Source organism: Micromys minutus (assembly GCF_963924665.1).
Source record: "Micromys minutus genome assembly, chromosome: 20".
In the NCBI taxonomy this organism is placed as follows: Eukaryota; Metazoa; Chordata; class Mammalia; order Rodentia; family Muridae; genus Micromys; species Micromys minutus.
The window spans coordinates 36,891,715-36,906,298 of record NC_137955.1 but is presented as its reverse complement, the minus strand read 5'-3'; the positions used below and the strand labels follow the sequence as shown (position 1 = coordinate 36,906,298).

Here is a 14,584-nt window from a genome sequence, read left to right as displayed (position 1 = left end):
ATATGCATAAGGAATTCACATAAATTCCTTCAAAAGTAACACATTTCAAAATAGTTCCATTATACAATTTTGGTTTTTCTTATTTATATTATAGTCATTTGTTTAATAAGCTGTTGAAATCTCTTTAGTTAGAAAATAAGATGCATTTAATATACTTGTTTGAATTAAAATGTCCTCCATAGACTCAGACATAAGATAATCCATTCCCAGGTGGAGGCACTGTTTGGTGAGGTTTGGGACATGTGGTCTTGCTGAAGAATTTATGACACTGGAGGAAGCTTTTAATGGCATACAATAAGGGCCTATTTGTTCTCATTCTGATTCTTATTTTCTGTTTAGGACATGAGTTCATAGCTTCCTGTTTTTCTTGCCATGCCTGCCTGTCATGATGGAATACAGATTATTCTGGAACAATAAGGCAAAATCAACAGTTTGTTTCCCCCAAAATTGACTTTGGTCATGGTGTTTTATCACACCATAAAAAAAATGTAATACAAACTTCAGACAAATTTAAGTAGCAGAGAAATTCTGAGTACAAATTTGGTTTTGGAAATTTTGCTCAAAATTATTCCTAGGTTTGATTAACCTATGATTTGGTATCTTCCAATATAGTTAATTATGCTTTAAACTAAGGATGGGTGGAATTTTTAAGAAAATCTGAGCAATTGGCTGTATCATAACTGGTATGAATCAGATATTTTGAAATCATTTTGTATTGATATTCAATAATCACCACTAAAATTCAATTCTTAGTCATATACTTGGTATCAGACCTAGCCTAGGATGTGCATTTGTGTTCAAACTTAGCTTGGTGAGTTCCAGGACAAATACCTGCCCACCTTCATCTGCAACATTCAGGCCTAGTCTGTCACACACGGTATGTCAACCAGAAAAACAGAATGCATAAGACACTACTCTCCCACACATACTATGTGCAGAGAGAAAAGATCTGATAGCAGTTTGCCTACTATCCAAAGTAGATGTGACTACTTGTCTCATTCACATGCGCTCCTTTTCCCCCGACTTGAAACCAACTCTGTTCCTCCAGTTTCAGCAACAGCACTGAGTATGTGAGTATCAAAAAACCTACCAGCACCTCATACCTGATTTGAAATTAATGACACTTGATCAAGAACAAGATAAAGCGCATATCCACTCAAGCTAGCAGCCTAGAATCTCTTTCACATCAACACATGGATGTTTTGATATGTATGGGGTTTATGCTACAGTATCTAAGCAATATCTTTTGGTCAATATTTTGTTTGCTCTAAAAATGTTTTTATATTTTCCTCAGGTACTCATTTATTTTAGCAAAGAAATTTCTTCACATTATAGTTGTCATAAATGCAGCTAATGGAAAGAAAATACCATCGGCACATTTGCAAGTAGACTTCATGCAAAACCTGGCTCAGAACAATAATTCCCTTGGGGGTCTTAAACACTAAGAATAGGATTTAGTGACAAGTCAAACTGAGCAAGCTGCCCCAGGGATTAGCAGATTCAGCTAGTGCTGCGGTTTCTATGTTACACGTTGTCCTAATGGTTTACTTTCCCTTGAGTGCCTTTGAGCTACATCTTACTCAGCTCTACCTCCCTCTTCTCACCGTAATCACCAATGTATCCACACTAACTTTGTTTTCTCTTTAATGTTTTTGGATAGTATCTTTGAGTTTATTTTCTGCACACTTCCAACTGACTTAAGAATATATAATATACGTTTTAGTGGACTCAGCTGAAGCTAATGTTAACTGTAAGTGGTCAACTTTATTCATAGCTAATGAAACAATCCAGGAATAATAGTTTCTGTCCCAGACACCAAGATATACTTTTCTTAGAGTAAATATTAAAAATTCATTATTACAGAGTCTAGGTTTTTGTATTTTATGTTCTATGAAGTTTTTCATATACTATGTTTTATTATTTAAGAGACAGAAAATAATCTTTTGCCTGCTGCATTAAAATACTGATGATTCAAGTATATAAGAGAAAAAAGTCTTAAGACAAATTGCAATATTTTAAGATAATATAGTATACTTTGTGAATACTATTTATGTTATTTTTATAGTGTTTATAATATGACAACTATGTGATGAATATATCTTAAGGCCAACAAAAAGGCTATGAGGCTTCACTCTACAAAAAGGACTGTAGGTAATGAAAAACATGCTGAGAGCAAGAAAAGTAGTCTTCTCTATGGAAGAATAAATCAATTTGTTATTTAATCCTAAATGGTCAGCTCTGAAAGCATAAATAGGAATAAAATTATACAGACAGAACGGATTGTATTATTGTATTTAGGAGTGTGTGCGTGTGTGTGTGTGTGTGTGTGTGTGTGTGTGTGTGTGTCTGTGTGTGTGAAAGGTGACTGCAAAACAAGACCATGGATTTAAAAAAAAAAAAAAAGGAAGAAGTATATGAGAATGTTTAAAGTTAGGAAATGGAATGGTAAAATATTCTAATTTTATTATGATTTCCAAAATAAATACAAAATCTAATGTGTCTGAGAGCCAAGAATACTGCTGTTGTCCTTAACTCCAACACTAGCATATAGAAGGAAGAGGAAAGAGGATCTCTTTGAATTCAGTATCAGCCTAGTTTACGCGATGAATTAAAAAATGTCCAGTACTATGTAGGATGAGCCTGATTATAAAGAAAAAATGTGTATTCATGTGTATGTTTATATATGTATATGTGTATATTTTGATCGTGTACAAATTACTTGTCTAAATTACAACAGTGGCTTTCCTTGGAGTAATTTCTAGGGATAATCTTACTTATTTACAAAAAAAAAGCAGCATACAGAAATCTTGGTAGTATTCCCATACACTTTTCTATTTTTGAAATCACTGTTAGCTGGAGAGCAGACTCAGTGGTTAAGAGCATGTGTTGCCAACACAAAAGACACTGGGTCAGTCACAATAGCTACAGGGTGCTCACAGCCATTCATAACTTCAGTTCCATGATCAGATACCTGTTTCCTGCCTCCACTGATAGGCACACATATTGTGAACATGCATACTTGCAGGCAATATACTCTAATACATCAAAACATATATCAATCAAAATAAATAAAAGACAAGACTGAAAATTTAATTGTTCTTTGTAGACAAAGCAGATATTATGTTATTATACTAGTTAGCTAAGTTTATTAACACAAATTGCCCTATTCATTTGATGAAGTTTATTGATTCCTCGTAAAGTACTAGGTCATATTTGAGGTGGGTGTATGCCACTAAAGTCAATGTATAAACATATCTCCCTTTGCAGAGTTTATAGACTGATAGAAAACGAAACAGCACAATAAGTCATATATATATATATATATATATATATATATATATATATATATATATATATATATATATACACATATATATATATACATACATACATATATACATATTGTGTATTTATTTGTTAGAATTTATTATATATATAATATTCTATATCAGTTTTCTTTTTCATCTTCACAAAATCTCACATTAGTATTTGAAAAACTTTCACTTTAATCATATTTGAGATTTGTTGGTATTTGTCCTTGATTGAATCTGACAATCATTAATTACCTAACAAACTTTAATAAGACATTTTAACAAATGTCTTTCCTTCATTCCAAAATCATATTGTTTGTCTTCTGAGCTTAGATTTTTGAATTTATGCTAAAATGTTTACTTTATTAGATGTGGCATTCAAAAGTAGTAGACATACTTATTCTAAGTCTATGTGACTCACAAGGTATCATTTTATTTTTTATTAAAAAAGCATATATTCAAAACTACATGTAAGAGGTGGGAAATTGAGTTTTCTTATGCATCGAATTGGAAACACTTCTTTGAAGGTTAAACACTTACTTGCTAGCAGGTGGGTTAGTAAGATATAAATGCTTTACAAAAAGTTATAGATCCATCAATGGAATCACCCACTTTTGAATTCATAGATAGGTGAAGTGCTAGGACATAGAGAAGGACGAAAGAAAACAGATCATATGTGCATACTTGGTTGGTATTCTTTATTCATCACTCTTTTCTGTCTCTTTTTTCCTGCTTTCCAGATGCCATGGGGTAAGCATCTCTACCTTTCTAAAGACTCTTCAACATAAAGTTGCCCCAGCAATGAAACAGAGATGTAAGTGATTGAACCTGCTCTAAAAATCCCTTCTCCCTGAGTTTGAGATGCTCAGGTTTGTAGTAAAAGTGATGAAATATTAATGATGCTACAGACAAAGACAAATGTGAACCAAGACAAAGGAGGCATAAGGGTAGCTACTCTGGTGGGTAAAGAGGCCACTCTTGTTCTAAATGCTGAACATTAAAACTAAGTGAATGTTTCTATGGAACTAGTTTATGTCTTAATAAAGTGGTTCCAATTTGAGCTATTGATCAGTGATGATAATGATGGCGATGGTGATGAAATTTGTAATAATGTCCTGAGATGAAAATTAGAATAGCCTTGAGTCTTTGTTAAAAGCTGTGAAAATACACAAAACTAAATCACATAAAAAGAGCATTGGTCAACATGATATAATTTTCCATTTTGAAATTTCAAGAACATACTTTCCGCTATTATTCAGAAATGGGCAAGCATATATTTTATAGCAAAAGAAAGATAAACCAGGGCTCATATTTGTCAGATGACATAATTCAAATTTCTTATTTATCACAAGGAAATGGAAGTAAGACAGGTTTCCTGTCATTCAAGAACAAGTCTGTATTTTGACAACTCCTCACAGGGATCAATTAAACTCCATCTGTATCTGTTGTTTTGTGGAAATACGTGTTTCTCATGAAAAGTAAAGCAGAGGATACCACTTTAATTAACATACAGTAGGACCATCTGATGGTAGTGTCTTTGAAAAAAACAAAAAAAAAAAAAATACAGTGGAGGCAGGAAAGGTTCTCTAAAATATGATTTTGGGTTGTTCTCTAATACAGTCATCATTTAGTATTTTATTCATCTAAGTTTTGCACTTAAATGTTTGTCCCATTACTTTTCTATACTGTTCACTTACAGGCTTCAAAGATTTATTAGTTCAGAAATATTAATTGGCAATGTATTGTTACCATTGTGTTATTAATTTGTTGTTAATCTATTGTTAATTATGCTCTTTTCACTGAAATCACAGCATCCAAGGAATGCATTAAACATTTTTGTGTGTACTCTAGATATGCCTGTTAAACAGAAATGTTCATTTGCAGAATTGTCCCCTGTTTCTACCTGTATGTGAAGTGGTTACCTTCTCATGTTTGTTAGAAAGTTCTAACATTTATGCAAGGACCATTAGTTCTAAAAAGGTTGATATAAATCTCCCCACTGGTTTTTTTTTTTTTTTTTTTTTTAGCTAATAGCAGTTTCAAGAATAATAAGGGTTTCAGAAACATTACTGACAAACTAAAATACATTAATACACAGCAACCATCAATACATAAAGCAATTGTGAACCTCTCACTAATTACTGTGTGTCTATAGATAGTGTCCTAAAGGTTAGCTGCTTGTTTTAAGATAACAAGTATAAAAATATTTGCTCCCCATGCTTCAGCCGAAGAGCAGTTGCAATGAAATACTGAGTGCCCAGTGGTTGATTCTATTCCTCTAGAAAAGTCAGATGTACACTTTTAGAGCTGCCTTGTGAACTTGAGATATGATTTCAATAGTAAAGATTGTGGTTGTCTGTGTATCACTTTCTAAAACTCATATGATAAGGATCCGGAGGAGAAGTGGCTCAGTTCACAAATATGCTTGCTTTCTACACAGGAGCAGCTGAGATGAGAGCCCAGCATCCATATAAAAATATAAAAAGAACAATGAAAACAGTTATGACCATGCATGCCCATTACACTAGCCCAATGTAGGTTTAAGAGAAAGAATGATCACTTAGGCCTTTTGTCCTCAGATAACATTGAGATTCATGTATCAGCTACATCTAAAGAAAATAAGGTAAATAGTAATAGAGAGACAGATTGTTGGACAATCTTCTCTTGCGTTTCCATATTTAGAAAAGATCATGGACACACATGAATACATTCACACACACCCACACACATACATACATACAGAGAGAGAGAGAGAGAGAGAGAGAGAGAGAGAGAGAGAGAGAGAACATAGACACACAAGTATACATTCATTTCACATTGTCTCACATACACACACACACACACACACACACACACACACACACACACACACACACACAAATGCACACACTTCCATATGTCAAAAATACTAACCCAAATAAAAAAATTAGTGTTTGATGCTATGTGGGAGGGGATAAAATAAGGAATCTAGGTGTCATCTTCAAGAAAGAGCTCATTGTCTTAAAATACTTGCTAATTTAATGTGTATATGTGAATACTCGACCTCATTTTTTGCACATTGTGAGGATACAGTGTCTCCTAAGCCCAAAGAAGGCCCTGAGATCCCTGGAGCTTGAGAGAGCTACAGGTAGTTGTCAGCTGCCAGTTTCATTCCAGGAACACACACCCAGCCCTTTGGTAGAGAAGTTTCTGCTCTGGACTGCTGTGACTCTTTCTACAACTGACCTTGTTGAAGAAGCTTGGGAGAGTTGTCCTATCTTCCTTATGTGAATATAAGGAGAAGACAATAAGGATGATGGGGATGTTACTGAAACTTGAAAGATGAGAATGTTACTAAAATGCTGTACCTATCTTTATTTTGGTCACGGACTCAAGGTTTCCTTACTGAGGCGTGGAAATGGTTTTGGTTCTAAATGCTTTAGGGCTCTGGCACAGCAACCAGGATGGCAACTGGTACGATGTAGCAGGTACCTTTCTAATATATACTGAACCAAAGGATGCTCACCAGCTGGGAGAATTGTGAATTTTATAATGTATAGGCATTTACAGATATTCTGATATGTGATCGAGTGTAAGAGATAAGCTCAGTAACTTAACAAACAGTTCTTCTTTGAGAGTTACAAGGACCTTGATTAGAATCTTGGAAGAACACAAAAAGTAAAGCCCATTTGATGAAATATTAGTGAGAAATAGAATCATATTATTGAAGAGGCCATGGATGTAAAGGAGGGTGGGAGGCAAACATGTGAAGGTTTGCAGGAACAGATGGAAATGACAAGCTTAACTAAAGTATAATTTCAATAAAATAACCCAGAGAGTAAGTTTCTGTTAGAGAAAGTACTTTCACATACTACTCCATGGCTGACAGAAGATGAAGAAAGAAAACGAAGAGGAAGAGGAATAGGAGGAGAAAAGGGAAAGAAGAAAGAGGGTAGTTTTGAAGTTATAATGTTTTCTACAAAACGACAAAACAATATTTATCTGAGATTCAATAAGAACAACATTTATGAATTGGTTGGCATTTTATACTTAATGGAAAGAGGATAAATGAGATGAACTAAATGAAGGTAGAATTAAATATCAGAATACTAAAATCTGAGGTATATAATAAAAAGGAAGAAATATTATAAGTAAATGAATCTTCAGAAAATATTACAGTTATTCTTTTCAATATGTATTAAAGAATTTTGTTTAGGAATGAACAAAAGACTTCATCCATCATGGCCCCTGGGGACAACAATAGAAAAGGCACAAAAGAACCAACCACGTTCAGATGGGAAGAAAGGAAGCAGAGAAATGAGAAAATTGCAAGAACAATTGTAGAAGTCTTAAAAGGGGCCAGATAACTGAACTAATTACTCAAATTCATGTGTCTTTCTTAAAGGCGAAACTCAGTCATAAGTTAACACCATGAGAGATGAGAAGCATGTTTGCTTGTGAAATAGTGGCAGTGCATGCTAAAAAAATGAAGAAGAAGGAGAAGAAGAAGAAGAAGAAGAAGAGGAGGAGGAGGAGGAGGAGGAGGAGGAGGAGGAGGAGGAGGAGGAGGAGGAGGAGAAGAAGAAGAAGAAGAAGAAGAAGAAGAAGAAGAAGAAGAAGAAGAAGAAGAAGAAGAAGAAGAAGAAGAAGAAGAAGAAGAAGAAGAAGAAGAAGAAGAAGAAGAAGAAGAAGAAGAAGAAGAAAACTAAAACATTGGGCTAGAGGTGGTCAATATTCTAACTTGTGACCTATATGCATAGGTGGGACTGTCATAGAAATCCACAGAGTGGACAGTGGCTTTGAAGTTATGTGAATTATAGATAATTCTATTGGATGCAGAAGAATCTATAGTCAGTGGATCTGTAAGATGAAGGCCTGCACTAGAGAAAGGTCATTTTTAATAAAGCTTCAACTTAAGTGGAGTACTTCCTGCTATCATTGAGAATTATATAAATGCCACTGTTCTATCAAACTCTCTTTCTTATATGGAAGGTTGATATCTGATCTATCCCTGACATGTCACATACTTAAAAATCACATAGCTAATTTAATTTCAAAGACTCACTACTACAAAAGAACTTGGCTAGGATGGATCTGGCAAGGAAACTGTCCTGTGCCTTTGGTAGAGGCTGTTTAGAGGAGATATTAAATGTTCGGCTCTTGTGTTGGCAGGGGAAATCATTCAATCCTTTGGAGAAATGTGTGATTTAGATAACTATATTTGATATGGGGAAAGGCAAATGAGGTTGTTAATCCAGAATATAACTCTGAGTGTGGGACATTTGTGTCTACTTCCATTACAGAATCATGAACTGAAATTCCCCAATCTAAGTCTTAAACTTGCACTTTCTGAAAGGTATTATTTGATGATAAAGTATCCTTCATAATATGATTTATGCCTGTACAAAATCAAGCATAAAGAACTCCAATTTCCTTTATTGTATAGATTTTAGCAGAAAAACAATTTGCATAAGAATAAAGTATTTTATCAGAAACAGGCTGTATGAGCACTTGGATCTTGAATTTTGCAGGATCTGGTACTCGGTAATAATTGGTATCTCAGTCAGCAAGGGGTCTATTTCAGAACAAGCTAAAACTAAGCATGGATTTTAGGGGATGGATTCAGATGACTATAAGACAACGACAAGCAGACTTTTGAGCCTATTTATGAAATTACGTGTAATCATTGGGAAAAGACTACCATTAAATTGGTTTTCATATGAAAAACAATTTTAACAGTTATGTCTATTTTCCACTATGTTAACACAGTAACTTGGCTTCGGAACTCCTCTTGTAAATGAGGTTTATTTCATCAGGAAATGACTTCTTTATTAAGTACAAGGGCCTAGTTTTAATTAAACTCATTGTATTCTTAAATTAGTCACTCACACCTACTATTACGCAACCATTCATAGCATATCAAGCACAGAAAACTATGTTATTACAGTGGGTAAATGGGTTTCAATATGCCAATATTACAAATATCTCATTTTAAAAATCAACAGGTGATAGACTAGGACAAAGGTTTTAAAGAAAGTGCAAAGTATGTCAGTGTCTGCATTATTCTATTTATTGTGAAAGTACCTTGATATCACTACTCTTTGATATCATTCTTTAGAGTTGCTTTGCCAATCCCATTTCCAAATGATAAAAAGAAAGGGACTTATTAGTCTGAGTGACATGTCCAGCACTGCAACATTGTAAACAGTATCTAATGATTTATGTTGGTTGTTTGTACTGAATTTCTGTGGTGATACTTCTACCCTCACATTATTAGGAAGTCATTCAATGCTGTAGTGCATGATCTACTACTATTACTTGGCGGCACCACTAATAATTGAGTTTGTAATTTCCCATTGATCTCATTTAGTTTATCTAGTGACCATTAAAATATGTTTTTCATACCTAACAGCACTACTGCCCACATCAAGGTCTTGTGCTGTGACAGCTCCGATGATGGTCCCCACAGGGGTGTCTTCATAAACCTCCATGGTGTAGAGTGGCTTGCTGAACACCGGTGGCTCGTCCACATCCAGCACACTGATCTTTACTGTAGCCGTGTCTTTAAATGGTCCAGCAGAATGAAAGCGGTGGTCAAGGTGAAGGTTGGATGCCTCTACTTTAAAAGTGTATGCCTTCTTAGTTTCAAAATCTAAAGGCTGTAATAAGGACAAAGGAGAAATCATATTTATTGTTTCTAATCCATCTACCAGCTGCTTCCAGTTAATTACACATATTTTAGCTTCTCCTCTTCTAGGAATACAGAGGAGGGAAAAAAAGTAAAAGTAAATATTTAAAAATATCAAAGATAAATGGCACTTAGAAGAAACTTGTAATGTTAATAATCTTAATACCCAGAATTGACAAAATCTACATCTACACATCAAAGCAGACAGGGCTATTCTCATCCTACTCAGCAATGTACAAGCAATGAGGATGACATGATTTTGCTTTTATCCAATACTGACATCTACTGGACAAAAGTAAAGATTGAAAAAATAGAGCAACAATGAAAATGTTTTTTGATTATTTAGATTCTAGGTCCACATAGAATGTTAGAAGTTTGTTTGTTTGTTTGTTTGTTTGTTTTATTTTTCCTCGAATACAATTTTCTGTTAAAAGTCTTGAATGCCCAGGTATTTCATAAGGACAAAGTGAGTAAAAGCCAATAGGTTGATAATCACAGTTGTTTCCATTCCAGTAATAATAATACCAAAAAGAAGTTCATGCCACTGTGGATTTTCAGAAGACAGCACAAAGAATGATGACTTCAATCACTGTTAAATTACAGAAGACATTGGAAGTAACAATGGATGTTATTTTGTGTGTATGCACTAATACTCAGTTTCCATTTTTCCCCTAAATATCAGTTATTTCATCTCCATATCTGAACACTTTATAGTCTAGGGTCACTGTGGCAATGGGATACTTTCTTGTGGAAAAGGGAGTTGAGCTGATATAGGATCACATACATGGCTTATGCTGGTTCTGAACTAGCAATCCACCTATCTGAGCTTCTCTATAGATGTGATGACACATGGGTCCCTCTCACTCAGCTTTGGGGTGAAAGTTGCTTTGCTTATTCAGGTGTGGTAGTGACACACTAACCATCCAAGTCCTACAAAGGCTGATGCTTGATGATTCAGACTTTAGGACTCCAAAGTATAATCCAAGCAAGCTGAGAAAGGCAACCATTTGCCTAGAGATATTGACAACTATTTCTCATATTGTAAGAAGAAGAAAAATGCTACAATTATGACAATGTCTCCTATGGATAAGTAAGCACAAGGCAAGGGAGACAGAAATGTGCAAGTAGCTGAAGGGTCGTCATAAGGAACCAAGGTGTTGGAGCTACAAATAAGCTCTTAAGAATTTAATTGTAATTTTTAAGAAGGGAATTCACAATATAGGTACAAGGCAGATGTACATCATATTTCTTTACTTTCAACATATTCTACAAAACGCCTCATTGTATAATTTATCCATTCCAAGAAGTAACAAGTTTGTCTTCATCTGCCATGAGCCTGAAAGAGAAAGTATGTGTGTGTGAAAGGAATACATGATAATTTGAATTAAAGAACGTAAAAGTGTCAACTTTTATAAATGCTCAAAGTTCTGAATGTATTAGACGATATAATTTTGGAGTTACTAATTGCTACTTTCTATTTCACAAACACTGATTTTTATTAGCTTAATTAGACATGTCTCCAGACAGCAAGCTGCATGTCCATTACCTGGGATTGCTCCATCACTGCTCGCAGAATCAGCTGTTATATCTTAGGATGCAGCCATATGCACCACCTTCACTTCCCTGCCTGCATCCTTCTACATATTGAAATGTCTGCACTTGTATAAACATAATAATTATTCCAGGATAAGCCTTGCATGTATTTCTTTATTCCTTTCTTTTTTTAAATAAATATTTTCTTTCCTTCCATTTCTTTTTATTCTCAACATGTTTTTAATTGGATATTCTCTGCATTTACATTTCAGGCATTCATTTCTTTGACTTTGCAGTTATCTGAATGAATTTGTTCCCTGCTGGTATGTCAATTTCGAGGTAATGTCCAGAGGAGAGAATTCTAAATTCCTTTCCCTTTTTTATTATACATCATTTTTGAAGACAGGCTAGTCTATGGCGTTTATGAACTCATGCTGGAAAAATATTCAGTGGTCAAGTTTAAGAGGTGGTGGTGGGTTGGGGAGAACCTATTTGTTCCTATTGATTTGTTTTGCAACTGAAAACTTATATCCTGCAGTGATCAAAGCTCTTGAGAAAAAATGTAAGAGAAACAGCACAGTAATATCCAAGCTCCCCCCCTTTTTTTTCAAATTTAATGGATATTCCCTGTAGGTACATTTCTAATGTTATACCCTGCTCCCCCTACTCATGTCCATCCTCTTCAACTTGCTTCTATGAAGGTGTGAAGGTCTTTTATGATGACCCTGACCATAAACAATCTCTACATAGAAAATGATGCATCTCAGTAAAGGCTTACAGAGTCAGCAGTTAACTCTTTTTTTTTTTCTTTCTTTTTTTTTTAAACGACTTTATTTTACAAAACAAAGATAAATGTACAGATTTTAAACATTTTTTGCTTAAAATTATACATTTTTGTCAGTAATGTTTTTTCAGACATTGAAATAATTTTTACATAAAACCATGTGAATATATTTTTTTCGTCAGAACTTGATTTTTTTCAAGGGCTTGACAGTATGCATTGAAAACCTAATAGTTACAATAAGCGTAAAGTACATGCAAAACAAAACGGAACATGGAAATAGTCAAAGTCTTCTTGTTTTGTAAATATATGTATATATTTTTTTTGTTTTCTTTATTTCTTGGACTTCATACAGTCTGTGAGTTGTTTCTGGGGGAGTGCAAGCCTCTGGGGTTAGCATCCCACTATCAGTGACTGCATATTATGTCTGTTCTTTTGTGACTGGGTTATCTCACTCAGGATGATATTCTCTAGATGCAGCCATTTTCTTAAGAATTTGGTTAAGTCATTGTTTCTGGTGGCTGAGTAGTATTCCATTGTGTATATGTACCATAATTTTTGTATCCATTCATCTTCTGAAAGACATCTGGGTTCCTTCCAGCTTCTGGCTATTATAAATAGAGCCGCTATGAACATTGTGGTGCATATTTGTTGTGTATTGAAGTGTCTCTGGGGTAAATGCCCAGAAGTGGAATAGCTGGGTCTTCAGGTAGTACTATATCCAATTTTCTGAGGTATCGCCAGACAGACTTCCAGAGTGGTTGTATTAGCTTGCAACCCCACCAACAGTGGAGAAGTGTTCCTCTTTCTCCGCAGCCTCGCCAGCATCTGCTGTCATCTGAGTTTTGGATCTTGGCCAATCTAACTCTTTTGCTCGGATTCAACAACTCACTAGTCTGACTTTCATCTTAACTTGGGTTCAATGAACTCCACTTGCTAATAATCACAATGAAATTCTAGCATTTCAGAGAAGTACAGATGAAAATTATTTGCTTATAATCATTGAAAACTGGGAAGATGGTTGAAATTAATTCTTGCACGATAAAAAAGCAAACCTCCTGACACCACTCACAGCGATTTGAACATAAAGATTGTAGAAGGGTAAAAATATGATGGTTTAAGTAGAGGTTCAGTGAAGAATTCCTTTTCCTTAGCTAGAAATATGTCATGTAGAGCCATACTTTTAGTGGGGGAAATAACTTTGTAAGGAGCTATGCTATAGGAGCTCAAAATTTGAATAAAATAAAAAAATGTACATTGAATATCACCCTAAATTATAAAAGAAGAATTAATCAAAATACATTATTATAGTGACCCTTTCCTTTTACATTTTCTCTTGCCTAGGGGCAGAACAGTTACAACAAGGAAGAGGAGAATGCGCAGATATCTTCTCTCACATCCAAAAATGGACAATGTGTAAACATTTAGGTGACTCACTCCCCAGGGACTCCCAGTGTCCCTGCTTCTGCATAACGCTATGTAGCAATTGATGGACTCATTGACGTTTTGATGATTTGAAAATCAATATCTCTGAGGACAGAACGCAGAAGTGCTTTCACTTATTTTATTGTTATATTTTCATTATCATCAAGTGTGCCCCAAGGGGCCCCAACAACTGTAGCCCAGCATTGACAGTAGGCATGGCATGTGAATTTTATAATATTTCAACAAATGAGGCACTGAGTTTTAAGGGAAAACAAATGATACACTTTTAATTATGATTCTTAACAATTGGACATATAATTGAGTCTCTGACCTGATAGGTGAGATTTTTTTTTTTTTTAATTTTAAAATGTCTTGTTGGTTCATCCTCAACAAGAAAACATCTGCAGGAATCACTATCCCTGACCTCAAGCTATATTACAAGGCAATTGTGCTGAAAACTGCATGGTACTGGAACCGAAATAGGCAAGTGGATCAATGGAATAGAATAGAAGATCCAGAAATGAGCCCTCATGTATATGGTCACCTGATTTTTGACAAAGGAGCAGTAAACATCCAATGGAAAAAGGACAGCCTATTCAACAAATGGTGCTGATCCAACTGGCACTCAGCATGCAAAAGAATGAAAATAGACCCTTTCTTATCCCCTTTTACAAAGCTCAAGTGTAAGTGGATCAAAGATTTCCACATTAAACCAGATACACTGAAACTATTAGATGAGAAAGTAGGGAAAACCTTAGAACACATAGGCACAGGAGAAAATTTTTTGAACAAAACACCAATGGCTCAAGCTCTAAGGTCAAAGATTAACAAATAGGACTTAATGAGATTGCAAAGTTTCTGTAAGGC

At 34.8% G+C, this 14,584-nt stretch overlaps 1 protein-coding gene across 2 annotated transcripts in view; it reads right to left on the bottom strand.

Annotated features, from left to right (window-relative positions):
- The window catches only part of CDH12 (cadherin 12), a gene marked incomplete at both ends in the record, with an annotated part of 283,200 nt that overhangs the window by 21,826 nt on the left and 246,790 nt on the right, over positions 1-14,584 (bottom strand). For both annotated transcript variants that reach the window (XM_080933791.1, XM_080933792.1), the window contains one exon: positions 9,696-9,949. In XM_080933791.1, the coding sequence (XP_080789917.1) occupies positions 9,696-9,949 (254 nt within the window). The remainder of the gene's footprint in view (positions 1-9,695; positions 9,950-14,584) is intronic.